The sequence below is a fragment of the Monodon monoceros genome, unplaced genomic scaffold (genome assembly GCF_005190385.1).
Source record: "Monodon monoceros isolate NGI ecotype Baffin Bay Population unplaced genomic scaffold, NGI_Narwhal_1 Super_Scaffold_21, whole genome shotgun sequence".
Classification (NCBI taxonomy): Eukaryota; Metazoa; Chordata; class Mammalia; order Artiodactyla; family Monodontidae; genus Monodon; species Monodon monoceros.
In genome coordinates this window covers 100,158,344-100,184,096 of record NW_021703778.1, presented here as the reverse complement: position 1 = coordinate 100,184,096, position 25,753 = coordinate 100,158,344, and the positions used below count along the sequence as shown (strand labels likewise).

At 53.9% G+C, this 25,753-nt stretch overlaps 2 protein-coding genes across 2 annotated transcripts; both read right to left on the bottom strand.

The window, feature by feature from the left end:
* Positions 1–3,005: 3,005 nt before the first annotated feature.
* REM2 (RRAD and GEM like GTPase 2) lies at positions 3,006–10,094 on the bottom strand. The gene is made up of 5 exons (XM_029237411.1): positions 6,522–10,094; positions 4,951–5,292; positions 4,634–4,707; positions 3,694–3,901; positions 3,006–3,301 (listed from the first exon to the last, which is right to left on the bottom strand). The coding sequence occupies exons 1-5, from the start codon at positions 6,622–6,624 to the stop codon at positions 3,006–3,008; spliced, it is 1,023 nt and encodes a 340-aa protein (XP_029093244.1). The 5' UTR covers positions 6,625–10,094.
* A 905-nt stretch (positions 10,095–10,999) lies between these two features.
* Positions 11,000–16,786, bottom strand: LRP10 (LDL receptor related protein 10). The gene is made up of 7 exons (XM_029237395.1): positions 16,551–16,786; positions 16,118–16,162; positions 15,481–15,616; positions 13,861–14,051; positions 12,725–13,742; positions 12,246–12,375; positions 11,000–12,130 (listed from the first exon to the last, which is right to left on the bottom strand). The coding sequence occupies exons 1-7, from the start codon at positions 16,579–16,581 to the stop codon at positions 11,543–11,545; spliced, it is 2,139 nt and encodes a 712-aa protein (XP_029093228.1). The 5' UTR covers positions 16,582–16,786; the 3' UTR covers positions 11,000–11,542.
* Positions 16,787–25,753: the final 8,967 nt, after the last annotated feature.

Here is a 25,753-nt window from a genome sequence, read left to right as displayed (position 1 = left end):
CATGAACCTATTAGACAAATGCATGACTGCACAAACGCATCAGATTGTACCATTTCACAAGAATCACAGACCCCTAAAACCCATGTGTGGTTTGAGGCTAAGGATCCCAGCCTGTATTGCACCCTCTTAGTCTCTCCCTTAGTGGGTCCCTGGTGCAAAATGAAAATGCAGGGTTCCTTCTTCAAGGAGCCTCGTTCAAGTGACAGCAGAGCATTAAACTAAGCATGGGGCCCTGTGTGACTGCCCTGCATCTCATCCTTTCCTCTGGCTTTTCTACTACCATTGGTATGGCAGTTATTCTCCTATCTGTGTCTCTTGCCCTAACTTGTTCTGAATTTCAGACTCAGCTGTCCAGGGATGTATTTCTGAGCACCTCAAACTCAAGAGTCTCCAAAATGGAGCCATTTACCGGCTACCTCCCCTGCCCCCTAACTCCCAGTTCCTCACCATCCTCCCATCACCTGCAACTTCTCCCTGTCTTTATACCCAGCCACTCAGTTGCAAGTCCCACAGATTCTGACTCTAAGTTCCATGCCGCCTCTCCTTTCCCACTGCCATCTCCCTCAGTGTGGTCCTTCATTACCTTCCATGTGTATTTCTGTGATTGTCCCCTAAACTCATCTCTTCAGGCCTTGCCTCTGCTGCTTCAGTCCATCTCCTTGCCTCCCCTTCCCAAAGGACCAGCCCCATCATGTCACTTACACACTCAAAACCCTTCAGTGACTCTCACTGCCTACAGAATTGGGCACAAACTCCTTTGCCTGGCATTTAAGGTCCTTTGCAATAGGGCTCCCAAACTTCTTTTCAGTGCTCATCTCTTAGCCCTCCTCTTCACGTCCCTGAGGTTTCAACGCAACTGTAGGACCATCTGGTCCCTTAACGCGCCCAGTGTGTTTTCCTGCAGTTTACAATTTGCACTGCCGCTGTTCCTGGTCTCCAGAGTTTAGAGCTGGCTTACGCCACTATAGCCGTGTAATTTCTCTGGCCCTTTTACCACAGCCACTGCCCATGGCTCTGCCCATAGTGTCCCCTGCATTCTTTCTACTGTCCCTCTCCCTCTTCCCCTCATCCTCACTGAAGGGGAACCTCAGATGCAAGGCTGGATACAATCACCATTAAGTATCAAGAAGACGAGAGTGCAATCCCAGCTCTATTGCTTATTGACCTCAGGCAAGTTACTTTGTTTCTTCCACAGTAAAAGAGGTAGTGACACCATATAGTCATTAAAGAATTGAGATAAGTAAAGTCCTAAGGATAGTGTCATTATTCATATCATCATCTCACCACCTGTGCTGGGCTGGTCCCCCTTGGCTCCTCCCCAGCTGCAAGGACTCAGGAGACATCTCATCCCTCTTTCCATCGAGTTCTGGGAAGCTGGGTGGGGTAGAGTGGAGGCCTGGCCCTCAGGTGCTCGGGTAGCTGTATTGTATGTCTAGGGGTGAGGGCAACTGCTGCCTCTGCTCTCTTTGTTCAGACTCTTAGCTCAGGCAGCAGCAGGCGTGGGCGTCCCCAGGGGAGGCACTGACAGCTTCAGTTCTCACAGGGACCTTGCAGGTGACAGCTGGGGAGGTGCAGGCCAACCCTATCACGCCCCAGCTGATGGGCCTCCCTGTTGGATGTGGCTCCACCTTGAAGCAGCCCAGGCCACAGCTGAGTGTACTTCTAGGCGCAAAATGTAGCCTCCAGGGCTTCCCTGGTGGCGCAGTGGTTGAGAGTCCGCCTGCCGATGCGGGGGACGCGGGTTCGTGCCCCGGTCCGGGAGGATCCCACATGCTGCGGAGCGGTTGGGTCCGTGGGCCATGGCCGCTGAGCCTGCGCGTCCGGAGCCTGCGCGTCCGGAGCCTGTGCTCCGCGGCGGGAGAAGCCGCAGCGGTGAGAGGCCCACGTACCGAAAAAAAAAAAAAAAAAAAAATGTAGCCTCCAGTGGGCTCCTTGCCGCTAAGGGGTAAGGTGATGGGGACTTGGTCACTGAGTTACCAAATTAATTCTAACGGGTCCCTGCTCCTCTCCAGGCCTGTTTTTTCATTGGCAAAGGGACAAGTTGGGCTCCGTAATCTTTAGGGGCCTTTTGCCCCTTGTTATGACTACTCCAGGACTAAGTCAGTTCCGGAGTCTCCCTAGAACCGTTACAGACCAGAAAACTCAGGCTCAGAGGAGCAAGGAACCTAAATCCACCCATCCCTTCCGTGGGGGGGGCTTTGAGAACAGAGAGTCAAAGTAAGCAAGTGCAGTAGAAAAATTCTTTATTGAAAAGGGAAGGGTGGCTCCCTTGCCGATGCCTCCTGGGACCTGGCTAAAGGCGGGTTGCCACCGCTCAGCTCTTCAGGCAAGTCTCTGCACACCTTCCCCTTAATAACCTTAAAGGGGAAGTGCCGTGGTAAATCACAATTCAGAAGAACAGCGCTTCCAGGCCCTTGCCTTTAAGAACTTCTTAAAGGCAAAGTGCACAAGTGCAGCAGATCAGAGCCAGGACGCTTTAGGAAAGTCTCAAAGAAGCGGCTCCGTGTCTTTACCTTTAAGGATCTCTTAAAGTTGAGGCATATTCGCGCTGAGTACAAAGGTGGAAAACTGTAAAGGAGTTTACAAAGCACTTTTCCAGTTCTTGCTTTTAGCATCTCTTTACGGGAGAGGTGGTCAAGCATGAATTAACAAAAAAACAAAATACCTCGCAGAACTACTTTCCTCCCCGCCCGCCGGAAGCCGCCCCGCCCAACAGCCGCTGCACGACCCCCGCGGGTCAGCGTCCTCGCCTTCCAGGAGCCCCGAGGCCGGGAGGTAACCGGAGAGCGCGCAGAGCGGGTGGGGCGACTCCCGCCGGGGTCTGGGGGCGGGGGGCCCGGCTCCCGTAGTCTCACCGGGGCGTCCCGGGAGTTTCTGGTTTCCTAGACTGTCTTCACAGAGGAAGCCGGACGGGGGCGGGGCGGGGCGAGGGGGCGAGCGGAGGGCGCGGTGACCATGGCGACCGCGGTGACCATGGCGACCGCGGTGACCATAGCGACCGCGGCTCAGAGAACGGAGAGGTCGTGACACGACCTGGAGCGCTGCTTGAAGAACTTGGTGTTGCGCGGCACCAGGTTGGCAAGGAAGCGCTTGGCCTTCTTGGTGAGGCTCTCGCGGCGCGTGGGTGGCGCGGGGCCCTCGGGCCTGCCCCACTCGGGCTGCGGGCCCCCAGCGCGGTTCGGGCCCCGCCGCAGCCGGATCTGGCGCACCGCTCCCTCGAAGAGCTCCCGCGTGTTGTGGTGCAGCGCGGCCGACGTCTCGATGTGCTTGCAGCTCAGTGTCCCTGCCAGATGGCGGCCCTCTGCAGGAAGGGACGTGTTCAGGCGCCCGCCCGCCCGCCCACGGGGCTGCGCTGGGCCCGGGGCCGGCGAGGCTGGGCCTGGGGGGCCCAGGGCGTGCAGTGGAAAGGGATTGGGGCAAATGGATCTCTTGCAACTGATAGAACAAGCAGGGATTAAGTGGAGGGCGGTGGTGGTGTGGAGGGGGAGGGAGAAAGGGGCCTTGAGAAGAGGTGAGGGGGAGGAGAAGGAAGTCTCGGGGTCCTAGGCGTGGGCATTGAGAGTCTGCCCCTAGCCTGGGACTAACTGCAATTTTGTGCACCCAGGAGGTTAAAAGGCCTTATGGAGAAGAGGTGTCCTGGAAGGGAGAGGGTTCCCTGAGATTGCAAACATGGATGAGGTTCAGGGTACTCACCCTCCAGTGAGACCTCCCGGGAGCGGGCCAGATCACTCTTGTTTCCAACGAGGATGACAGGCAGGTCATGTTGGGGCCTCCCAGCCCTGAGCCGTAGTAGGGTCTCTGGAACTTTGGAGAAGCTTTGTCGATCGGTGACCGAGAAGACGATGAGAAAGGCATCCCCTGTCTGAAGGCAGTGGTCCTGCAGCCACCCCCCTGCATCCCCCTGCAGATGGGCAGAGAGTCGTGGAATGTCAGGGCTGGAGGCATGGGAGAACCTGCCCAGCACCTTACACCTCAAGGATGAGGAGCCAGGATGTGAGGGAGAAGCCACCTGCTTAGGACACAGAGCTAGTTAATGGCAGAGTCTCCATACTCGGGGTGCGTTTGTGGAGGAGGGAGAAGTGTAATGTGAGCTCCACATGGGCGAATGGGGGACATAGGATCCTAGACTAGGGTAGCCCATCCTACTTTCTTATGCTTAAGCTCTTAAAAAATGAATGCTTTTCAAGTGTGTGTAATCTGGCCTCTCGTTTCTGCATAGTAATCATTTATGTCCAAATATTCACAAGTCCTCACTTTTTTCCCCTTCCCTGACATTACAGAGCCCTGAGCTTCTGTCCTCTCAGATCAGGATTTTCTAGGCTGAAAAATGTACAGAGGGGGTCAGTTTCAGGGTGTTCAGCCTGGCTTGCAGTTGCAGGGTTTGTCGAATCCAGATCCTAACTTTCCTCTGGGTCAGAAGATCCTGGAAACCAGACAGCAGCTCTCAATACCATGGTGTGTGCATAGGTGTGAGCCTTTGCTCTCTGAGACAATATATATGAAAGGTCAGGTTCCACTACATGTTAAAACCAGGGGCTGTAGTCCCACCAGCCTTCAGCCTTCAGCCATACTTTGCCCCTCCTCAGCTCTCCCAGGTTTCATCACCTGCTTGCAGCCACATCTTAGTTCTCACCTGTTCCCAGATGTCATAAACAACTAGAGTCACTTCCTCCTTATCCACCATGATGCGTCTCTCATAGGTGTCCTCTGTTGGGAAATAGGGACAGGGAATAGAGCCCATTAGGAGGCTCCCCAACACCTGTTAGACCTGGTAACCAGGGATGCTTTAGATCCCAGCACCAGGGACCCCCTCCAGGGAGGTTGCCACAGAAAGCATTGAAACAGTTTCTCTTAGGTTCTGGCCTCCAGGACTGTTCATGCCTTGAGCTCTTCCATCCCTGACTAGGGCTCCAGAGGCACCCTCAATTCTTGCAGGGCTCCCCCAAATACCTGGGTTCTCCAGCTCGTGAGCACTGTCTCCCTGGAGACCACCGAAAGTGCCTGCTAGGGTGCTCTTGCCCACGCCGCTCTCCCCGACCAGCATGACCTTGAAGATGCCATCCTTTTGGGTGGGGGCTGCCTCCCCTGAGCCCAGGGAGTCAGAGGAGCCAGAGGATGAGGCTTGAGGTGGCCAGTCAAGTTCATCTACAGCCTGGGCCCGCCGCAGCTGGTGCTTGTAGGGGACAGGCATACTTCCTCTTCGTCTGGGGGCCCCTGGGGCAGGGGGTGGCCCGCCCCAGTCCAACCCTGCCAACAGTTTCTCTGGCTTCTTCAGCAGTGTAGCATCTGCTTCTGGGGGGGCAAAGAGAAGGAAGCTATGAGTGGGGTAGGCCTAGAACCTGCAGAGGACTCAATCCTGGCTGCTCCAGCCTCAGAGGCCCAGTCGATGACCGTGACCCAGAAGGAGCTGAGAATCTTTGGTCCGACCTTCTTTCACTGAGCTCCACCAGAAGCCTGAACTGGTGGGGCTCCCAGGGGCTGACCTGAAGGCTTGCCCAGTGTGGTTCCAGCCACAATCCGTTCAAAACATGCCCCATGCAGGGAGGCACCTGTGTGCAGGCTTGCACACCCACTCACACTTCACACTGACACACAGGCACACCCCCAGACTAGGCCTCTGGCCGGGGGCTGCCCCTCCTTCCACCGGGAGGCCCTGCCCCCTCCTGCTTCCTACACTGATGATCCCCACACAGGGGATAAACTGAAGCTGCTGCACAGGTTCTGAGGTTGGGTACTGACAGAGTCAAAAACTTTGTGGGGAGCCTGTTCCCAGGGAAGGGCCTTTGCTCACTGAGATGTGTGTGTTGGGTCTCCATGGGTGTGTTAAAGGGGCTGCCTCTTCCCATGGCCCTGTAGGTAAGCATCCCCCAATGCATGTCTGTGTGTGAGAATCCTTCTGCACCCCTGGCTGTCCCTGTGAGTCTGACAGAATATTGTGTTCGTCGTGAGGCTGAGGGAGGGAGAGAGAGAGGGAGGGAGGAGGAGAAATAGCGAGAGAGCAGGAGCAGGGAGAGTGACAATGCACGGGCCAGGGTAACTGGAGGAGGAACCACAGACATAACAAAGGGGGATAGAGAGAGGCTGGAAATAGCCCAGGATCAATACTTGACTGGCAGCCAGGGCCTCCAGGAGACAGAGAAACCCTCAAAACAGTTCCCCAGGGTAGCCCCCTGCCCGTGATTCCCAGGCTTGTGGGCTGCCCCTCGTCTTTCCCCCTTCCCTCCTGCCCGTCCCAACCTCTTGGGAATGAGGCAGACCTAGGGGCTAAGTACCAGTTTCCCCAGGGAAGCCCTGGGTGATGGGTGAGGGGACATTTAGGCAGCCCACCTCTGCCCCCTAGCCCCCCACCTCATACGAGCCCCAGTCCTAGTGTGGGCAGGAGGCTTCCCCACTTCCTGAGTTGCTCTTGCCCTCTTGCTGTTTGCGTTCGAGCTCCTTCAACCCCTAGTTCTGACCTCCCCACCAAAGCTTCAGCTCCCACCCCCTTGGTTGCAGCCAGCACCTGCCAGCTCAGCCCTCACCTGGTGTGGGCGTCCCTGGCGGGGAGGCCCGGTGGCTGCTGGCGGGGCAGAGTGCTGTGGTTTCTGTGTCCGTGTCCATGTCGGTGTCGAGGTCCGTGTGCATCGGTGTGCGTGTGCGTGTGCAGCCTGGCGGCTTGCAGCACCCGCTCCCTCACTCAGCAGCACTGTCAGCTTTTCCCTTTAAATACCACCCCCCATGCCCTCCCCCTAAACACCTGGGGAAACAGTCCCACCCCCTGATGAGGTCACATATGCTAATGAGCCGTGATGTCAGCGGGATTCCCTCCTTTCTGCCCCCCCCCCCCCCCCCCCTTTGCGTCGCTTCCCTCTGGGAGCACACACACTGCGGAGTCTGGTTAAGACATGAACAGAACAAAGTCAGAGGGGCAGAAGAGACGGGTTCAGAGAAGTGGGGTGAGGGGTCAGTGGGCAAGGGAGCTGAGGATGGGAGGAGGCAAGGACCCAGGGCCTGGGTGGTCTTCCTCCAGGAGCCAGGACTATGTGTGATTTGTCTCCGTATCCCAGCCCCTTAGCCCAGTGTTCAGCCCAGAGTGGGAGCTCAGTAGCTAAATGGAGGGGCTAAAGGAAGAAACCAAAAAAGACGCAGGGACAGGAGGACAGCCACCCCACCACCAAGCTTCTCTGCCACCCCTTCTTCCCCATATTACCCCTTCTGGGCTAAGGCCCACAGCAGTACCCATTTCCCAGCCTGGCCCCTAGGCAGATGGGGGCTTTGAGGAAGGAGACGTGGCTGCTTTGTTTGGCAGCTTCATTTTTTCACTAGGTTCAGGTGGGTACAAACCATTGTGGGGACTTCTTCCCCATCTTTCCCTCCCTGCCTGGCCCACCAACCTCGTGTTAATCAGAGCAGGAAAAAGGGGAGAAGAGACAGCTAGCCCTCTAGAAGAAGTTCCCAATCCCCAGTGCAGGTGCCAGCCCCCCTCTCAGTGCTCTCTGGGGCAGCCCCAGGCCTTCTGGGCTACACAGGGCAGACACACAATGACACCTACCTCTGGGGCAGGGGGGAAGCCAGGATAGCGGGGCTCCTTTACTGCTCCTTTTCTGCCCGGTCCCTTTCCCTTCAGGCTCCCACTCTTGTCTTCCCGGTGCCCCCAAGGACCCAAACACACATTCCGATTTCCTGGCCGCTTCTCACCCCATTTTTGCCAGATACTGTGCTAAGCACCTTCCTGCATTCTCTCCTTTCATCCTCATGACCCTGAGGCTCAGAGTGGTGGGTGAGTGGCCTGTGCCCCAAATCAATCATGCAGCTGGAAAATGGGGACACCAGGATTCCCACCCAGATCTTTCCAATGCCAAAGACTGTTTTTCGTCTCTATGCTATGCTACCTTCCTTGTCTTAAATATTCCAGCTGTCTCCTGTTATTGGGGACAACCTATATTGTGATCTTCAGTGGACTTTTCCAACTGAAGAAGCAAATAGTGATCTAGGGATTACTAGTGCAGTGACGCTGCACTTACGTGGAGGTCAGCTACAGGGTAACATTGTGGGGTCTAGAGGGAGCAGAAAGAACTCTTAAGCAGCTACAGTCTTCATGTGCTTCACTCACTGGACAGACTCTACAGTCCTCAGTCACAGCCTACTTGTTCTTACTTTATTCACAGTTTTAATGTGTCCATGTGTGTTCCTGTGCTCAAAGATGAGAAGCACATTTATAGCAGCTAGTGACCCCTGATAGCTCGGTAGCAAGGGAAGCAATATCACAGAAAACTTTTAAAGCAGTCGTAAGCATTTAAAAAGTGGTCCAAGGTCATCTGGCATTAAGGCAAATAGCTTTTCTGACGCTGTTACAGCTTCTGAAAACATTGCTGCCGAGGTTTTTGGTGTCTATGAATGATCCTCAGCTATCCAGAAGGATTTATAGTGCAGATGGGCTGAAGACGAGTGTAATGTTTTAGAGTGATTTCCTTCCAGAATGAGTTTTTTAAAAGTTTTAAATTGTAAAGGGTTGAGCTTTATGTTTCTGGAAAACTCATTTAGGTGGTAGAATTCATTTCTATGATACTAGATAAGAGTGTCAGTGGCTGGAGACCCCAGCGAAGATTCTTGACCATGACTTCTGCCTGCCCTCAATCCAGCCTTAGGCCACAGATGCATGCTTGGTTTCATCTTGAACCACCATCTCTCTTGTCCCACTGGTAAGAGGCTGTGCACTTGCCCAGGTCAAGGCTCCCTCAGGAATTGGAGGTCCTGTGTAATAGTGGGACAGACTGAGATTTGGAACCGAGCTGATCCAGATTTAAGTCTGCCTCTCAGTAGAGACTGGAGCAGTATTCCTATGAAGCTGCTCACGAGCCTGTGAATTGGGGCTGTGATGCCCACAGCACAGCCTTGTTGTGAGGGTTAGCTACGTGTGATAAAGGGTTTGGCACTCAGCAGGTTGCCCAACAATTTGGTGCTCCCACAGTCTCAGGCTGTGTGGCTGGGGGTCCCTTTCCCCTCCCAGCACGGCCTGGAGCTTGGTTCAGGCCCAGATTCTGCTCCTTAAGGACCGAATTCTGGTATCTGCTCAGATTTTCAGCCTGATCCCCATCTCATAACTAAGATCACCTCCCTCCTCCCCACCAAGGGCCTTTGCATGAGTCCCACACCCCCGATACTGGGCACCTTGGACAGTGGTGTCTATCCTGATAGGATCTGAAGTCGCCTCATTTCTTTTTCCTTGGGCCATGGTGAAAATAACTTGGGTGACAGCCCCCTAGTGCCCCACCCTTGCCTGGGTAAGACCCTCTATCTTAGTTCCCCCATTCTGCCTGTACAAGGTCAGTCCCCTCTCCCCGCCACCTGGGGCTTCATTGTGGCTGACAAAAACGGTGTTACTGCTTGCACCTCGTAGATCACACACCCAGCACCTAGAGGAATCTTCTTTCAGGCCCATAAATCTACATGCACAGGGCTTCCTAGTGAACTCTACCTTCAAGTCCTCCCTCCAGCATTCTGAAGCGTTCCACCATGAGGAACATTCTTCTACCTTAAATCTCTGTCCACTTTCAAGTTTCATATACCCCTAGGAGGTAAAAGGTCTGGAGCAGGACAACGATGAGGATATCAGGCTGAAGGTTTCGAGCTGGCTATGGAGAAGGAGAGGAGCAGGGAGAGGCAGAGGCCAGGTGATGGAGAGGCATGGGAGGGGAAATCAACATTCCCTGCCTCACTGTTTTCACTGGGCCTAACGCTGGTGGGACCCAGTGATTGTTTACACTGGGGAAGGCAGGCCCGGTGGGAGAACAGCAAGCAAGGATGAGAATCTCTGGAGCCCCTTCCCCAATCTCTGGAGAGGGCGTGGAGTGAAAGGTGCTTGAGTCTTCCCCAAGCCAAGATGCCAGTGTCCCAGGACTGTACCACGTCCCCTCGGCCACTTCCCTAGGCTCCTGCTCGCTGGGAGAGGGAACGGTATGCAATTAGTGCTGGGTGTGAGGATGCTGGCAGTGTGTCATCAACAGGGCCCCTCCACCAGGGAGGTGGGGATAGGCCGGGCCAGGCAGGAAGGGTAAGGGAGCCTAAGGGGGAGCCCTTTCTCCGGGGACTGATTGTTAGGGAATGCCTCAGCTCTGCTCCTGTGGGCATCACACCCACTCCCACAGGCTCCTTCTAAATCCTTTGTCCCGGCTGATTTTCCTTTTAAACTCTGGGACCGCTCTGTCAGCTTGCTTACCACAGGCTGGGTCCCAACATTTCTCACAGATCACTCCCCCCTCCTCCGTCACCCGCTCCAGCTCTATGGCTCTGGCTATTGCTTGTGCTCCTGCGCCCCTTTCTCAGGAAGTCTAGGGTCCCTCTTACAGCCCTAGCCCTTACTGTCCCCTTAGTTTGCTTATCATATGGACTCTCACCCCGCCTAACATTCACAATTCTATACCAACTACTGACAGCATTCTTTAGGATCTAGTTTGGGCCCTCTTCCAGGAAGACCTCTTGGATCTGGCCAAGGTGATGCTAGCATCTTCACACCCTGAATGATTATGATTTTTCTCTGGACGCATCTTTGCCCGCTTTGAGGCATCCTGGCTGTGAGTTCATCTGTCTTGCCTAGGACAGACTGAAAATGCCTGGTAGGGTGGAGGATGGAGGGCAGGAGTGTTTCACCAGGGACAGTCTGCTTCTGTGATTAGTGCTCTGTGAGTACTCCATAAATGGGAAGTTTCTCAGCTGCAGGGCCCAGCGGGCTCATGACTTCCGGCCTGGCGGTGAGTAAGGAGGCTTGGTGCTCACTGCTGGTGTCAGTCACTGTAGAGCTGGGCCCCAGGCAGCGAGTGGAGGTGGAGAGGGTTAGTCTTAGGGTTCCTAGAATTTTCTTACCCTCTGAGTGGTATAAAAAACAAGGATGGGTGGTTGGAAAATAAATAGGAAAAGGCCAGGAGGTGGAGGGCAGAGCAAAGGGCTTCATAGGGAGGAGTAAGGTGAGGGGAGCATAAGCTGAGATGGGCAGAGAGGCGGGGCTCATGCTCACAGCTCATTTACAAAAATCTTAAATTTCTGATTCCTTTATTTTCAACCTTGGCTTCCTGGACAATGACCTGGCTATGGAACAAAAGCATTTGCTGTGCTCTTTTTATGAGCTAGGCCTTGTGGGAGGGATCACCATTGGCAAAACCCCAGGGCCTGCCCAAATCCTCCCCTTGGGGGCTGGAAGTCTCCAGCCAATTGGCATTCTGGTGCTTAAGGCCACTTTTGGGTGGGTTTGGCAAGGATGGAGTGTCCAGGCCTATGACCCTTTAAGAACTTTACTTTTTAAAAACAGCCACCCAAATGGTGGTGGTGTGGGGAGAGGGTAGTGGAGGACTGTGGTCTCTGGCCATGCACAGAGAGGGGGCTCTGTGTGAGCCCTCTCCCTGCCTGAGGGACACCTAACTTTATAGCAGCTACATGGGATCCATGGGAGGCCCATCAAGTGCCCTCACACTGAGGGACAGGGAGGGAAGTAGTGGAAGGGAAGCTGAGCTGCCCTCTAAAGGGTTGCTGTCACTGTGAATAGAGCACCCAGGGGAGCCAGGTCACCTCACGCCAGCAGTGGCTCATCTTCTGCTTCGACCACCCAGACCCCGGGCTCAGCCAGTGGCACCAGCAGCACATCGTCCTCATCCTCTGGGGACAGGACTGTTGTGTGGGGTCCAGGTGGGGCCCGGGTTGGTCCTGGGGGCCGCAGGCTGGGCAGGAGGCGGCCTCGCAGGGCCTGTACCACTCCAGACAGCAGTGATGGCTCCAGGGGCGCCGCAGGCAGTGGCCCTGGGGCCTCGGGGACAGTGGGGAAGGCTGGAGACGTGCTGGCAGGTGGCAGTGGAGCCTTTACAGGCAGCGGGGGTGCCTGTTCCCCATCCTGCCCACCCACCGCCCCGCCCTCACGGGCTGGACCTGTGCTGCCGTCTAAGGTCTCAGGGGGAGCAGCAGAAGGTGTGACCTGGGATCTGGTCTCAGAGGTCCGGGCTGGGGGACTGGTTCGAGGAAGCAGGCCCCAGCGGCGGAGACGGCGCACCAGGCGGCGCATAGAGCGGCCCCGCTGGCGGCGGCGGGTGCCTGAGGCGCCCCCTGGAGTCATGTCCTGGCGCAAGATCTGTAGCAGAGAACGCAGGTTGCCCAGCACGGAGTTCTGCAAGGAGAGGATGAAGACACCAGAGTCAGAGCGGGTGGGGACGGCCAGAAGGCTGAAAGAAGGAAGGGCTGGGAGTGGGAGGTGGTCCGGCTGCGGAGGGAGGGTGACTTACGTCATTTGGGTTCTCTGTAGGGAAGTCCTCTACAGGTGGGATGGCGCCCTGGGCAATGAGCTGCCCATAGGAGGGAGGCGCCTGCTGTTGCACAATCTCGGCCTCTGTCCGGGAGAGGGGGGCGAAGATGCTGGAAGGGACGAGGACGGCTCGGTCACAGGTGCTGCTCACCAGAGCCGCCTGCCCCAGCCTGGACAGGCCTCTTTCTTCTGCACCCAAGCCAGGGCACCCGGAGCTAGGCCACGGCTTTCCAAAGTCATCTGACATCCCCCTCCTTCCTTGAGATGGCTTTCAAGATCTAGACCGGTCCCCCTCTCAGAGAAGCACGCCTGCCAAGCTAGACAACCCTAGGAGCCAACCCAGAAGCTGGTCACCAGAACCCGTCCCCAACGTGGGCGCCCTCTGGACTTCTGTGGCTGCACAGGCCCTGTCCCGCCCTCAGTCCCCACGCCTCTACTGCCAGCTGCATTCCCACTGACCTGTACTCCTGGGTACGAATGGCATAGAGCTTGCAGGTGCAGCCCAGGGCAATGACCAGCAGCAAGCCGCACACGAGGCTGCCAATGACCGCAGCGGTAATGACCTTGCGGGGCAGGGCATAGGGGCAGTCCCACTCGTCGCTGCCGTCAGCGCAGTCTGGCTGCCCGTCGCACACCCACGTCTCATACACGCACTTCTCGTCCCGGCACCGGAAGTTGCCAGGCTGGCAGTGCCGACAGCGTCTCTCATCTGCTCCATCAGCACAGAAGGTCTGGTAGTTGCAGCGGTCAGCAGGCAGGTAGCAGGCTGTGGCACCGGGGGTGCCAGCGGCCCCACAGGGGTAGTGTCCAGGTGGGCAGCTGGGGCAGTTCTCCTCGTCCGTGCCGTCAGCGCAGTCCCATGAGCCGTCGCAGCGCTGTGCCTCGCTGTAGCAGCGCTCGCCTAGGCCCTCGCTAGCCCCCAAGCCAGAGCCTAAGCCGCAGGGTCGGTCCCAAGGCAAACAGTAGCCCCGCACGTGGTAGGTGGCATTGAAGCCCCGACCGCTGCTCCAGGCGACTGTGTGGTAGTCCACTGTGGCCTGGCCAGACAGTGTCTCCACGGTGACAGCCTTGCCATTGCTGAAGTGGGTGAGGCTGCGCAGCAGCCGGAGGGTCTCGGGGGGCCCGGTGCCATCATACACGTGCACTGCATCTCCATAGCTCAGGTCCAGGGCCGTAAAGCGCACCGCCAGGCGCCGGCCATCATGGGGGTCCAACAGCCAGAGGCAGGACTGGGGGTGGGAGACTGAGGCCAGGTGTGAGTATCCGAGGGAGGAGAAGACCCCATAGAAGTCTTCCAAGGTGTGATTGCAGGGTGGGGTGGGGACAGGGCCCGGGGTCAGGTTGGGGAAGGGGTCTGAACTGCAACCTGCCTCGTCAGATCCATCGCCACAGGCATCGACCCCGTCACAGCGCTGGACCAAGGACACACAGCGGTGGTTCAGGCACTGGAACTCTTCCTGCAGGCACATCAGCCAATCTGCAGAGGCACCATGGAGAGGGACTGTGAAGCACTGGAGCTGCCAGGATCCTCCCCTCCTCCCTCAGGCTTCCACTGCCTGTTCTAGTGGCACTACAGACAGCCCTGTCCAGCCCACCTTGGGTGTAGGAGAGCAGGAAGCCCTGGCCCATGGGTGCTCTGGCCCCAGCATAGCTGTAGGTGATGGTGACGTTGCCTCCAGGCAGCTGCAGAGGGCTGGCAGGTGCCTCGCACAGGGAGATCTGTGGCTGGATGGGGGAGCGCAGGATTAAGCGCTCTGAGCCACAGGCCAGACGCAGTTTTTGGAACCTACAGGGGTGAAGGAGAGCAGGACGTAAGATATTCTTTTTTTTTTTTTTTTTTTTGCAGTACGCGGGCCTCTCACTGTTGTGGCCTCTCCCGTTGCGGAGCACAGGCTCCAGACGTGCAGGCTCAGCGGCCATGGCTCACGGGCCCAGCCGCTCCGCAGCATGTGGGATCTTCCCAGACCGGGGCACGAACCCATGTCCCGTGCAGCGGCAGGCAGACGCTCAACACTGCACCACCAGGGAAGCCCCCGTAAGATATTCTTGACCACTGCTGGCTTCTTCCTCCCCCAGTGTTGTCAGGCCCGTTCTACTCCAAGAAGCACGAACACCTGCTTATCCACAATCCAAATAGCCAAATGAAAATGGAGTTAGCCAAATTCCTTTGTAATCAAGGCAACAGCCCTAACAGAGGCCTATGGCACCATGAGACCATGAGTACATCCTAGAGCCTTTTGGAAAAACTGCCTTGTGTTCTGGACTGAGTTAGAACAGATTCATTGCTTTCCTGTTGTTGCAACACTGTCACCCGAGTCTGGTGCTAGCAGTAACCGGCAATTACCATACAGCTTAATTAACCAGAACTCACCATCCCCTTCCCAGTGCCCAGTGGTGAGACCTGAGATCACCATGGCATTCTGATCTCTCTGCCCCAACAACCTCTCCCCAGATTGCCCTCTCCCTTCACCTACCCTTTTCTGGGTAAATTCATGGGAAGTGAGCTGTGGGAAGCAAATAGCTAGGTACTCAACATGGGCCCCAACCCCACGGCCCATGGTTGGAGGAGCCCAGGGAGACCTGGACTGTTTAAAAGATCTGGGGAGGGACTTCGCTGGTGGCCCAGTGAATAAAACTCTGCGCTCCCAATGCAGGGGGCATGGCTTCAATCCCTGGTCAGGGAACTAGATCCCGTATTCCGCAACGAAGAAGCCCGCGTGCCGCAACTAAGAGTCTGTGTGCCACAACTAAAGATCCCTCATGCCCCAACGAAGATCCCACGTGCCGCAACTAAGACCCAGTGCAGCCAAAATAAAATGAATAAATAAATAAATATTTTTTTAAAAAAAAGATCTGGGGAGGCTGAGGAAGGTTCTAAGCTGATGAAGGAATAGATTTGAATCCCAAGCAAGGATGTGCAATGGATTGAAGGACTCCTCCAAGCAGCCATATCAGAGAGAAAGGACTGTTTCTAGAGGAAAGGACTGTTTCTGTTGTCCTTCAGAGATGACAAGACCCAAGCTAGATGTCCACTCCAGGCAGTTCCAATTCACCATGGAACAAGCCAGTCTTTTAGGGAAGACTAGGCCAAGTCTAATTCTACTCTTCCCCCTGTTGACAGGGATGGAAGTTCCATGGAGAAGATCCCTGAAGTCTTTTCCATGGTAGAGGAGGAGGGGTGGGCGAAAGGAATAGGGTCTTGCTCTGCTTCTCACCTGACCGTTACCGTCTGCTCCTTGCTGCCCAGGATGAGCCAGGTACAGTTGGCAGGGGAGCTGCGGCTGTCCCGGCCCACGGGCCTCTGTAAGGTGCCCTGCACTTCCAAGAGCACTGCCGGGGGGTCCTCACAGGCTGGAGAGAGAGAGGAAGGTAGGGACATCGGTTGAGAGCCTCTTACCATGCCACGCCTCCTCCAAGGGCCTGGGTTCTTCAAGAAGGAGCACAGAAACTCCCCTGCCCCAGCGACACACACTCTAGAGGCATAGTCTTCAGCAGGCCCCTGTCTCTCCACACTCATCATAGTTCCACCTTAAGTATCAACACCACAAACAATATGAGGTCTGCTTTGTGCCAGCCACTGGGCCAGGAGGAACCGGGAAATACTGTTTCTATCCTCAGGAAGACTACATTTTGGCTAGGCCGATCAAGGATGGATATTTGGGGGAAAAATACATAACTACCGGCTGAGGGCTTATGCTAGGTCTCAGTTTCTCCATCTGTAAAATAAAGGGTGGATGAGCTCCACTCTAAAACTATGGTAGGTACTAGAGGAATTCAAGGAAGAGAGAGTCTTTCTCTTGGGTCCTCCCTCATTACCAAGCCCATGGGACCCCAGGGGCATCCTCTACTCACCAGGATTTGGGAAAATGATCCTGTCTGGGTGGGCCACAGCGTCTCCTAGAGGAAGAGCGAAAAAGGGCAAGAGTCACGCTTCGGAGTTTTCTTCACCTGAGCGAGTCAAGTAGGAAAGGGAGCCATCTGCGGCTTCCGGGTAGTTTACAGGAAGGGGTGGTGGAGCAGAGGAAGGCAGCGGTGTGTGACCTCGGAGGAAGGTCCGGCAGCACGGCCTATGGAGTGGGTACGGTGATCTACGGAAGCCAGAGGGAGGCTGCGGGCTGAGGAGAGCGGCTAGAGAGTTCCCGAGGATGGGGGCAGGCAGTACCGGGCACGGGCAGGCAGGGTAAGGTGAGGGGCCACGTAGGAGGAAGGGAGCTAGAGCCCCTGGGCCCGGTGACAGCCCTGGGAGCGGGTTGCCGGGCAAGTAGTCTCGTTTTCGGTTTCTTACCCAGGAGGAGGAGAAGGATGGCCGGCAGCATCGTGAGCCGTCCGCAGGTGCAAGAAGAGTCCCGGAGCTTCGGTGGTCTACCCAGTGGGGAGGCGGCGCCGCTCCGGGCGTCCTGCCCTCCCAGTGTCGCCTCCCCGAGGGGCCTCCATGGCCCGGGCTCCTCGACCGGTGCTCTGGAGGCCAGGGCTGGGGGCGGGTGGGGGGCGGAGGCGGCCCGAGCGCAGGGGCGGTGCCTCTCGCCAACTTCGGAGTTGTTTTCCCCGGCCGCCGCCTCGCTCTCTCCCGAGGCCGGCCCCCGAAGCCCCGGAAATCGGCTGAAAGACCGGCGCCGCGGCGCGCCCTCGCCTAGAGCCAGCCCGCAGGCCGCGAGCGCCCCGGTACAGGCCTGGCCGCCACCTGCTGGGGCTTGAGGCCACTTCCTCTTTGGGCCAAACTTTACCGACTGTCAGCCCCCAGGGCCGGCCCGGGCGCTGCTCAACTTCTCCAGCGCGTCCAGCCCGCGGAACGCGGCAGGGGAGCGGGGGAGGGGGACAGGCGGCTCGGCACAACGCCCAGTCCCTCGCGCAGACTGTACCCCAGCCAGCCCAGGGGTTGGAGGAGCCCGGGCGGTGGAGGGGGCGGGTGACGAGCCTGGCCCCACCCCTGCCAATCAACGCGCTCTCCGCCCACCCGACCGTCTTAACGCCTTTCCGGTCGTGCAGGGTCTTGTCACTTGGGCTTTGAAGGCGCTCAGCTTCCACTTTTAAGTCTGCTTTGTTTAGTCCTTTCCGTGTAACGTTAGTTACAGGACACGTCTGTCAAAGGGCAACTGCTTATTCCGTAACTGTCATGTCTTTCCTTTGAATCCTTAAGCTCTCAGTACTTTTCTTGTCCCAGTGTCTGGGATGCGGTAGCACTTTTCTCGATGAGCCTCTATTATAGCAATTACCACACGGTGTTGTAACTATTTGTTTACTCTTTCCCGCCCCTGCCCCGCCCCTGCTGTGGAAACTGAAACTTCCTGTAGGCTGGGGCCTGGACTGTTTACCTTTGTACCCACAAGGCTTCTCTCCTGCTGAGACACTGTAATTCAATAAAGGAATAAATGTGCCTTCCCTTCTTGCTGGCCATGTGACGTTGAGAAAATTGTTTAACCTCTCTGTGCTTCTCAATTGTAAAATGGGGTTAATAATGTACAATTCCCTCTTAAGGTTATTGTCAACATTTAGGGAGATAATACAAGTTGAGCATCTAGGGAGTGTTTCATACACGCTAGCAATTATTATTAGTCACAAGAGATATTTCTAATTTATGTGGGCTTGGGTTGCAGGTTTCTTGTGGCACTTATAGGTTATAATAGTAAACAATAACAATAGCAAATAGTTTTTGAGCTTTTTTTCACATTTCAGGCACAGATCTAAGCACTTTTCAAGTGTTTGCTCTTTTAATCCTCTCCACAATCTTGAAAAGTGGTTATTATTGTTACTCCCATGTTACAGGTAAGGAAACTCTGGTACAGAGGGGTTTAGTATTGCCCAAGATCATGGATCTGGTAAATGCTGAAACAAGGGTTTGAAACTAGGCAACCTGGCTTTGGACAGAGTGTACATTCAGAACCTTACTACTCTCGCCTCTTTACAAATGGTACAGACAGTTTTCTGTTCATGACATTTGTTGTTGACATCAGTTTTGATGTGTTCAAAACTGAGACCTCAGCAGGGCCTGAAGCCATAGACTTGGCCATAAAAAGTCCTTCTGCCACTTGGATCTTGGTCCCATGCCAAGGGAACTTGGTTCCTTGGTCTCTCTCTGTTCCCTACTATAGCCCTTGGGATTAATGAGGGGTGAAATAGAACCCTAAGTGTGGGAGGAAGATGTTGAGTAAAGGGAAGCAGGGCAGAGAGGTTGGGGAAATTAAAAATACTTAAGTCCTGAAAGCCATCACGGAAGTTTTAGTTGAGTGCAGGCTGTGTTCTCTATGCTGGCTACTTAGCAGATGCCTGGAACTTGTAAGAGTTCACTTTAACTTCAAGGAGCTTACAGAATAGTTGGGAAGAGAGGTCAGATATATAAATTTAAAAAGTCAGCCATGGGGAGTACTTGGGAGTGGGCTTGTGGGGAGTTTAGAAATGAATTTAGAAATAAAACTGGAAAAGTGGTGGCGAGATGGGAAGAGTTGTAAGGGGCAGGAGGAGGAGGAAGAGCCCATGGTCTGGAATGCTGAATAAACTAAGATTTGGAAAAAAAAAAATCAAGATCTAGGTTGGGGACTTCCCTGGTGGCGCAGTGGTTAAGAATCCATCTCCCAATGCGGGGGACACGGGTTCGAGCCCTGGTCCGGGAAGATCCCACATGTCGCGGAGCAACTAAGCCCATGTGCCACAACTACTGAGCCCACGTGCCACAACTACTGAGCCCACGTGCCACAACTACTGAAGCCCACGAGCCTAGAGCCCGTGCTGTGCAACAAGAGAAGCCACCGCAATGAGAAGCCCGTGCACTGCAAAGAAGAGTAGCTCCCGCTCGCCTCAACTAGAGAAAGCCCACGCACAGCAATGAAGACCCAACGCAGGCAAATAAAAGAGTGAATTTGAGCCAAAAGAAAATAGGAAGAAGTGAAAGAGAACCTATAATTAGTTTAAGCTTTAATTTGTTTAGTGATTTTAAGTGTCCAAGCCCATATATATCACACTGTAGACCAAGTCCATTTAGAAATGGGTCTGTGGAGATGTTCTTGGAACTCTGAGAAATTGTGAAAAGTACTGGAAAATGGGCAGATATTTGGTTTTCAAAATGCCAGTATCTTTTTTTTAAAAAAATATTTATTTATTTATTTATTTTTGGCTGCGTTGGGTCTCTGTTGTGGCGAGCGGGGGCTACTGTTCGTTGTGGTGCACAGGCTTCTCATTGCGGTGGCTTCTCTTGTGGAGCATGGGCTCTAGGTGCACGGGCTTCAGCAGTTGTGGCGCGTGGGCTCAGTAGTTGTGGCTCACGGGCTTTAGAATGCAGGCTCAGTAGTTGTGGCTCACAGGCTTAGTTGCTCCGCGGCACGTGGGATCTTCCCGGACCAAGGCTCGAACCCATGTTCCCTGCATTGGCAGGCGGATTCTTAACCACTGCACCACCAGGGAAGTCCCACCAGTATCTAACTTTGATAGAGTACTCACCATATGTTTGGCACTCTTCTCAGCACTGAACATATATCATCTCATTTAATCCTCACCGCACCTCCAGGAAGTAGGTGTTATTTTTGTCCTCATTTTATAATTGAGGAAACTGAGTCACAGATAGGTTAGATAACTTGCTCAAGATCAAACTACTAGCATGTGCAGCAGCCAAGGTGCTCTGGTCTGAATGTTTGTGTCCCTCCCGCCACCCCCAATTCATCTCTTGATTTCCTAACCTCCAAAGATGATAGTATTAGGAAGTGGGCCTTTGGGAGATGCTTCGGTCATGAGGTGGAGCCCTCAGAATGGGACTAGTAAAAAAGGCTCTAGAGAGATCCCTAGCCCTTTCCACCATGTGAGGACATAGAAAACACTGGCTGTGAACCGGGAAGAGGGCCCTCACCAGAAGGTGACTATGCTGGCACCTTGATCTTGGGCTTCCTAGCCTCCAGAACTGTGAGCAATAAATTTCCCTTGTTTATAAGCTACCCAATTGGTTGTATTTTGTTATAGTGGCCTGAATGGACTAAGATGGAAACTTGGTACTGAGAAGTCGGGGTGCTGTTGTTACAAATACATAAGAAAGTGAAAGCAGCTTTAGAACGGGGTGATGGGCAGAGGCTGGAAGACTGGAGGTGCATGCTAGAGAAAGCCTACATTGCTGTGAATGGACTGTTAAGGGTGGTTCTTATGAGGGCTCAGAAGAAGAGAGCTACAGAGAGAGACTCAATCTCTCAAGAGAATACCTAAGTGAACAGATGTTGGTGGAAATATGGATGGTAAAGATTATTCTGATGAGGTCTCAGAAGGAGATGAGGAAGACACTGTTGGAAACTGGAGGAAAGGCGATCTTTGTTATAAAGGGGCAAAGAACTTGGTTGAATTGTGTTCATGTCCTAGTGTTCCGTGGAAGGTAGAACTTGTGAGGAATGAAATTGGATATTTGGCTGAGGAAATTTCTAAGCAAAGTGTTGAAGAAGCAGCCTGGTTTCTCTCGGATGCTTGTAGTAAAAGATAAAAATGATTCAAAGGTGGAATTGTTCATCAAAAAGGACACAGAACTTAAAAATTTGGAAAATTCTTATCACTATCTAACATACTATATTTTACTCACTTATCATGTTTATTCCCTGCACCACACACAAGAATATAAGTTCCATAGGGGCAAGGATCTATTCTTTAACTGGTGAATCCCCAGTGCCAAAGGCAATGTCTGGCATAAAGTAGACAATAAATAAATATTTGTTGAATGAATGAATGAATGAATCAGTGACTGCCGATCATAGGCATCACGTGGCATCACGTGGATTATGTCTTTTAATCCACTCAACTACCCTTTGAATTATTGGCCCTTTTTTTTTTATTAGCCCATTTTAAAGATGAGGAAATTGAAGCTCTGGGAGGATACACAGCTTGCTGAAGGTCACCCTACCAATAAGTCATAAAGGCTGGATCCAAACCCAGATTGTGTAACTCCAGAGTCCTTGTCCTAACCACTGTGTGGTACTGCTTCTCTGGGAAGCTACATTTTAAAAGACTGACAAAATGATTTAATCCAGAGGAGGGTGATAGGAGTAGTGAGGGGTCTCTAAGCTGCTCCGTATGAAAGCTGTTTATGGAAGAAGAAAGGCTTTTCACCTAAAAAAAAGCTTAACTGTAGTGAGCGTTTGTATATATGAAAACTAGATCCAAATATTTGAAGAGCTGTAGCGTGGAACAAGAATTTGTTTACTCTGTACAGTCTGAAGGGCAGAAACTGGAATTAACGGAACAAATAAAGATAGTCCCTGCTCAGGGTAGAGGAGCTGAAGGCACAGTTAGGGTTGATGCAGAGGGATACCAGCCCTGGGCTTTCAGGGCTCCTTGAAAACCCTGTGACTTGTGGATTGTAGGATGGCAGAAAGTCCGGGAAGACAAGAGCAAAGGAGCTTCTCAAAGCAAGCTGTGTTAGATGCTAATACAAGGCCAAAGAAAGTGAAAGCAGAGAGGAGGCCTGGGGTGGGAAGAAAGGGGTCACGAGGGCCTTTTAGGGAGAAGTTTCAGTAAATGCCTGGTTGGGATGCAGACATAGAGGTTGGGTTAAAAAGAAATGACTGGGGAAGGAATACAGACAGCTTTTGGAAAACCTTGGCTTGAGAGAAAAGGGGAAAATGAGAAAAATCTTTCAAGACTGCAGCAGAATCCAGGAGAGCTTTTCAAGATGGGGAAACCTGTGTGTTTGAAGGGAATGGGGATTGAAGACTCTACCATATGTTGATGGGAGTAAGTTTCCTTGTGCTTTGGAAAGAATTAGATGCCGGGTCAGGGACACCCCTTGGAGGTTTGAGAACCACCTCAATCATGTCCATTTTGGGGGCCTCGGGTGTATTAAAAAATTAAATACTAAGACTGTTTTCAAAATATTTGGTGTATTTTATTTATTATTTATTTATTTACTTAAAAAAATATTTATTTGTTTATTTTGGCTGCACCAGGTCTTAGCTGTGGTACGCAGGCTCATAGTTGCGGTACTGCGGCATGCACGCGAGATTCCCTGACCAGGGATCCAACCTGGGCCCCCTGCATTGGGAGTGCAGACCAACCTGGGCCCCCTGCATTGGGAGTGCAGAGTCTTACTCACTGGACCACCAGGAAAGTCCCAATTTGGTGTATTTTTTAAAAATTAATTAATTAACTTATTTATTTATCTTTCTATTTTTGGCTGCGTTGGGTCTTCGTTGCTGCGCACGGGCTTTCTCTAGTTGCAGCAAGTCGGGGGGCGCTACTCTTCTCGTTGCGGTGCGCGGGCTTCTCACTGCAGTGGCTTCTCTTGTTGCGGAGCACAGGCTCTCTCAGTGCGCAGGCTCAGTAGTTGTGGCGCACAGGCTTAGTTGCTCCGCGTCATATGGGATCTTCCTGGACCAGGGTTCGAACCCGTGTCCCCTGCATTGGCAGGAGAGTTCTTAACCACTGCGTCACCAGGGAAGTCCCCCAACTTGGTGTATTTTAAGTGTTTATATTTAACAAATGAAAACTTTTAGGATAAATAGGCAATAATATAGTGATAATCACAAAACACCTATAGGTATTTTTATGAACTACAAAATTTAAGAATTTTATAAATGTAAGACTGGGATTAAAGGAGTCTCCCAGCCCCAGGGTGCAGATGACTTTAGGAGGATGGGTGCAAGTAAGAGGCCCCCCCAGGAGGCTTGGGCATGACCTACAAAGGCCTCAGAGAAGTGGCACAGAAATGTCCCATTCTTAGATACAGGAGTCGCAGAGGCCCGCTTGCCTTGGCCAGAGGGAGCTCCGTTCTAGCATTCTGAGGTCCAGGAGTGCAGACCCACCTGGACAAGCCCAGGGGACAGGCATCCTGGAGGGATCAGTGTCTGAGGCGTCCACCGGAGGGCAGTGTGGTAACTCAGAGGACAGGACTCCAGTGCCCCCTTTGCTTCCTCCCGCAGACCCTCTGTCCTGCACCCCTTCCACTCCCTCTTCCTTCCTGGAGTTATTCGAGGACTGTTCACCAACCCCCAGCACAGGCACAGACGACGGAAACTGACTTTTCCCTCTCTGCAGCTGGAAGACTAAGGCTTGTCATCCTGTCGCGCCCATAGTCCCACCCATTTAAGTACAGGTGTCCTGGGTTGAAGCGTGGAAAGTGGAAAGGGGGAAGGGACAGGCCGGTGGTGTCCTTGGCCCTGAGCGTTGCTGGCTTTGCCCCCACCTTTCGGTTCTCCGGGCTTGGCTTGCAGTGCCAACACCGAGCACGAGGGGGCGCTACCACCCTGCAAACCCTCCCCAGCGGTCTCTGCTGCAGAAGGGGCTGCGCCCAGACAGAGAGGATGGGGTGGGCGTTGCTCTGGGCCCCTTCTCCAGCTTTCCTCCACCCAGAACTTATGTGCAGTTTTGTGCAGGCATGGGGTGGGGGTGGGGGACCTCTGGAGCACTGACCAGTAGAGTGGAGGAGGACTCTGGGGACATCTGGCATGGAGCTTAGAGGAGTGAAGGGAGAGAGACCTTCCTGCTGGGTGCTCCAGGGTCCAGGTGCACGCTGTCCTGGGAGTGCAGCCTGGAGGATTGGTATTTCCAGAAGAGGTAGGCCAACACAACCCAATACCAACCATTCCCTGATTAAGGGCAGGCTCTGGGATAGGGCTGGCACATAAGGAGGGGGTCTGTAGGGACAAAGCCATTGTTCTGGAGTTGCGAACCTCTTCCCTTGATATATTTTCTTTCTTTTTTGAACCTTTTAAAGATTGATATGAAATATACAGTAAAATTCAAAAAAGTACTAAACTTAAATGTACAGCTCAGTGATTTTTTTTAACCTATAAATTTACTATGTATACACGTGCTTATTACACGTGTATAGAATACTTCTGTATTCACAACTACAGCTGTTAACGTATGTATATCACAGCTCTCACTGGCAATTCAAGTCAGTAAACATTTATTAAGGGGCTCCTGTGTGCCTAGCCCCATCCGACTCTTTTGTAGGGAAGTGAGGACAGAACATTCGGCTGGTGGCTGTGATGGGGTCAGTGGTATTATGAATCATAGTCATTCTTCGACAGAACTATACCACCCGTGCCTTGGAGGGCAACGGCTGCCTGTGTGATCTACCTGCAGTGCCCATATTTTTGGAATCCAAAATGGGAGCAATTGTCTGCTGTGTCTGTACATACAAACTCATGGAACCCCAGGAAGATATCATCGGATCCAGGATGTTGGGTGAGGGCACAGAGCCAGGCACAGAGTGGCCAAGGAGAGCGTTTTGGGGAATTGATCTTGCTCTCTGGCCTGGTGCTACATGTCTCTGGAAGCTGGGCGAAGGGAGAAGTCTTTGACCATAGGCTGGATCAAAATGAGCTGGAGCCTGTCACATGCGTGTGAATCCGCTGGGCCCTTCGGAGGCACCCATCTTTCCCCTGCTTTGTGGTCAGCCTGGCCTTGCTCCACCCAGACCCCATCCTGCCTCAAATCGGGGAAGTGCCCCTAGCGGGAAATCAAGTGAGTGGGCAGGATGTGACCCATGGTGAGGCAGCTTCCAGACGTGGCCCAGTCCCTGAGTCAATGAGCTACTTCAGGCTCTCTGAGGAAGTGCTTCTTCCAGGTCACTACAATGTGGACACCTCTCCTTTCCCCTCTACTGCCCCTCCCTATCCAGGTGTGGGTCTTTGGGTGCAGGAAACTGGTCTCCTCCTCCTCTAAGCCACGAAGGCCCATTGGAGGAATAAGGGACCCTGCGGAGACCTGGTCTCAGCCTGGAGGCAGGGAAAGCTGCTCCCTTGGGGTGTGGTGACGGCCCTGGCCTGGGGTGCCCGATCCATCCTGTCGTGGAACCCCGGGCTCCAGGCCTGCTGAGGGACAGAGGAGGACAGAGGGGGCTGGGCCTGGCTGGGGAAGGCTGGCCTGGAAGGCACCCAGCTGCGGCCCTGGGCCAGGGTGGAAAGTATGTGTGTGAGCTCATTTGGAAGGTGGCTTCTGGCCAGTCAGGCCTGCCTCCTTTCCAGGCCTTGGCTGCCCAGCCCCCTCGAAGAAGGCTGCCTCTGGGTCTCCCCAGTCTCCCAAGACTGTCTGAGTGAGGAAGGCAGAGACCCACAGGCTAGGTGACTGATGGGAGTTGCTCTCCTAAAGGAGGTGAATTCAGATTTGGGACGGTGGGTTGGATGGGGGTACAGGGACTTCAGAACAATGGAGCAACCTCACCTGGGGTTCCCCGGGGCCTTAAGGAATGGGAAAGGCCCTGAAAGCCTCCCCCTCCTGCCAGGCCCCTGCCTCAGACATTCACCACCCGAATCCCTCCCCCAGCTTCCGCCTTTGTCCCATTCACTTCCTCTGGCTTCTGAGTCCTATGCCTCCTCCATCCCCTTAGAATACCTGTTCCTGCCCCCAAGAAGGAAGGTGACTCCTGGCCTGGCCAAGAGGACTCCTGAGGAAGAGCCCTTCTCCCCTGTGCTACCGCTCCTGCGACACAGCACAGCAGGCAAGCACACACATGCTGACAGATTCCACAGAACACACACTGCCATGCAGACACCCAGCTACATGGAGTCCACAATGGAAGAGACA

What these genes read in the sequence shown, in the direction of transcription:
- REM2 (XM_029237411.1), bottom strand. Translation starts at nt 6,624, where the DNA reads ATGCACACGGACCTCGACACCGACATGGACACGGACACAGAAACCACA. An exon ending in TCACGAGCTGGAGAACCCAG is followed by an intron (nt 4,708 to 4,950) that starts GTATTTGGGGGA and finishes ATTTCCCAACAG; the next exon opens with AGGACACCTATGAGAGACGC. An exon ending in CCGGGAGGTCTCACTGGAGG is followed by an intron (nt 3,302 to 3,693) that starts GTGAGTACCCTG and finishes CCCTTCCTGCAG; the next exon opens with AGGGCCGCCATCTGGCAGGG.
- LRP10 (XM_029237395.1), bottom strand. Translation starts at nt 16,581, where the DNA reads ATGCTGCCGGCCATCCTTCTCCTCCTCCTGG. An exon ending in CCTGCTCTCCTACACCCAAG is followed by an intron (nt 13,743 to 13,860) that starts GTGGGCTGGACA and finishes GTGCCTCTGCAG; the next exon opens with ATTGGCTGATGTGCCTGCAG. An exon ending in ATTCGTACCCAGGAGTACAG is followed by an intron (nt 12,376 to 12,724) that starts GTCAGTGGGAAT and finishes CGTCCCTTCCAG; the next exon opens with CATCTTCGCCCCCCTCTCCC.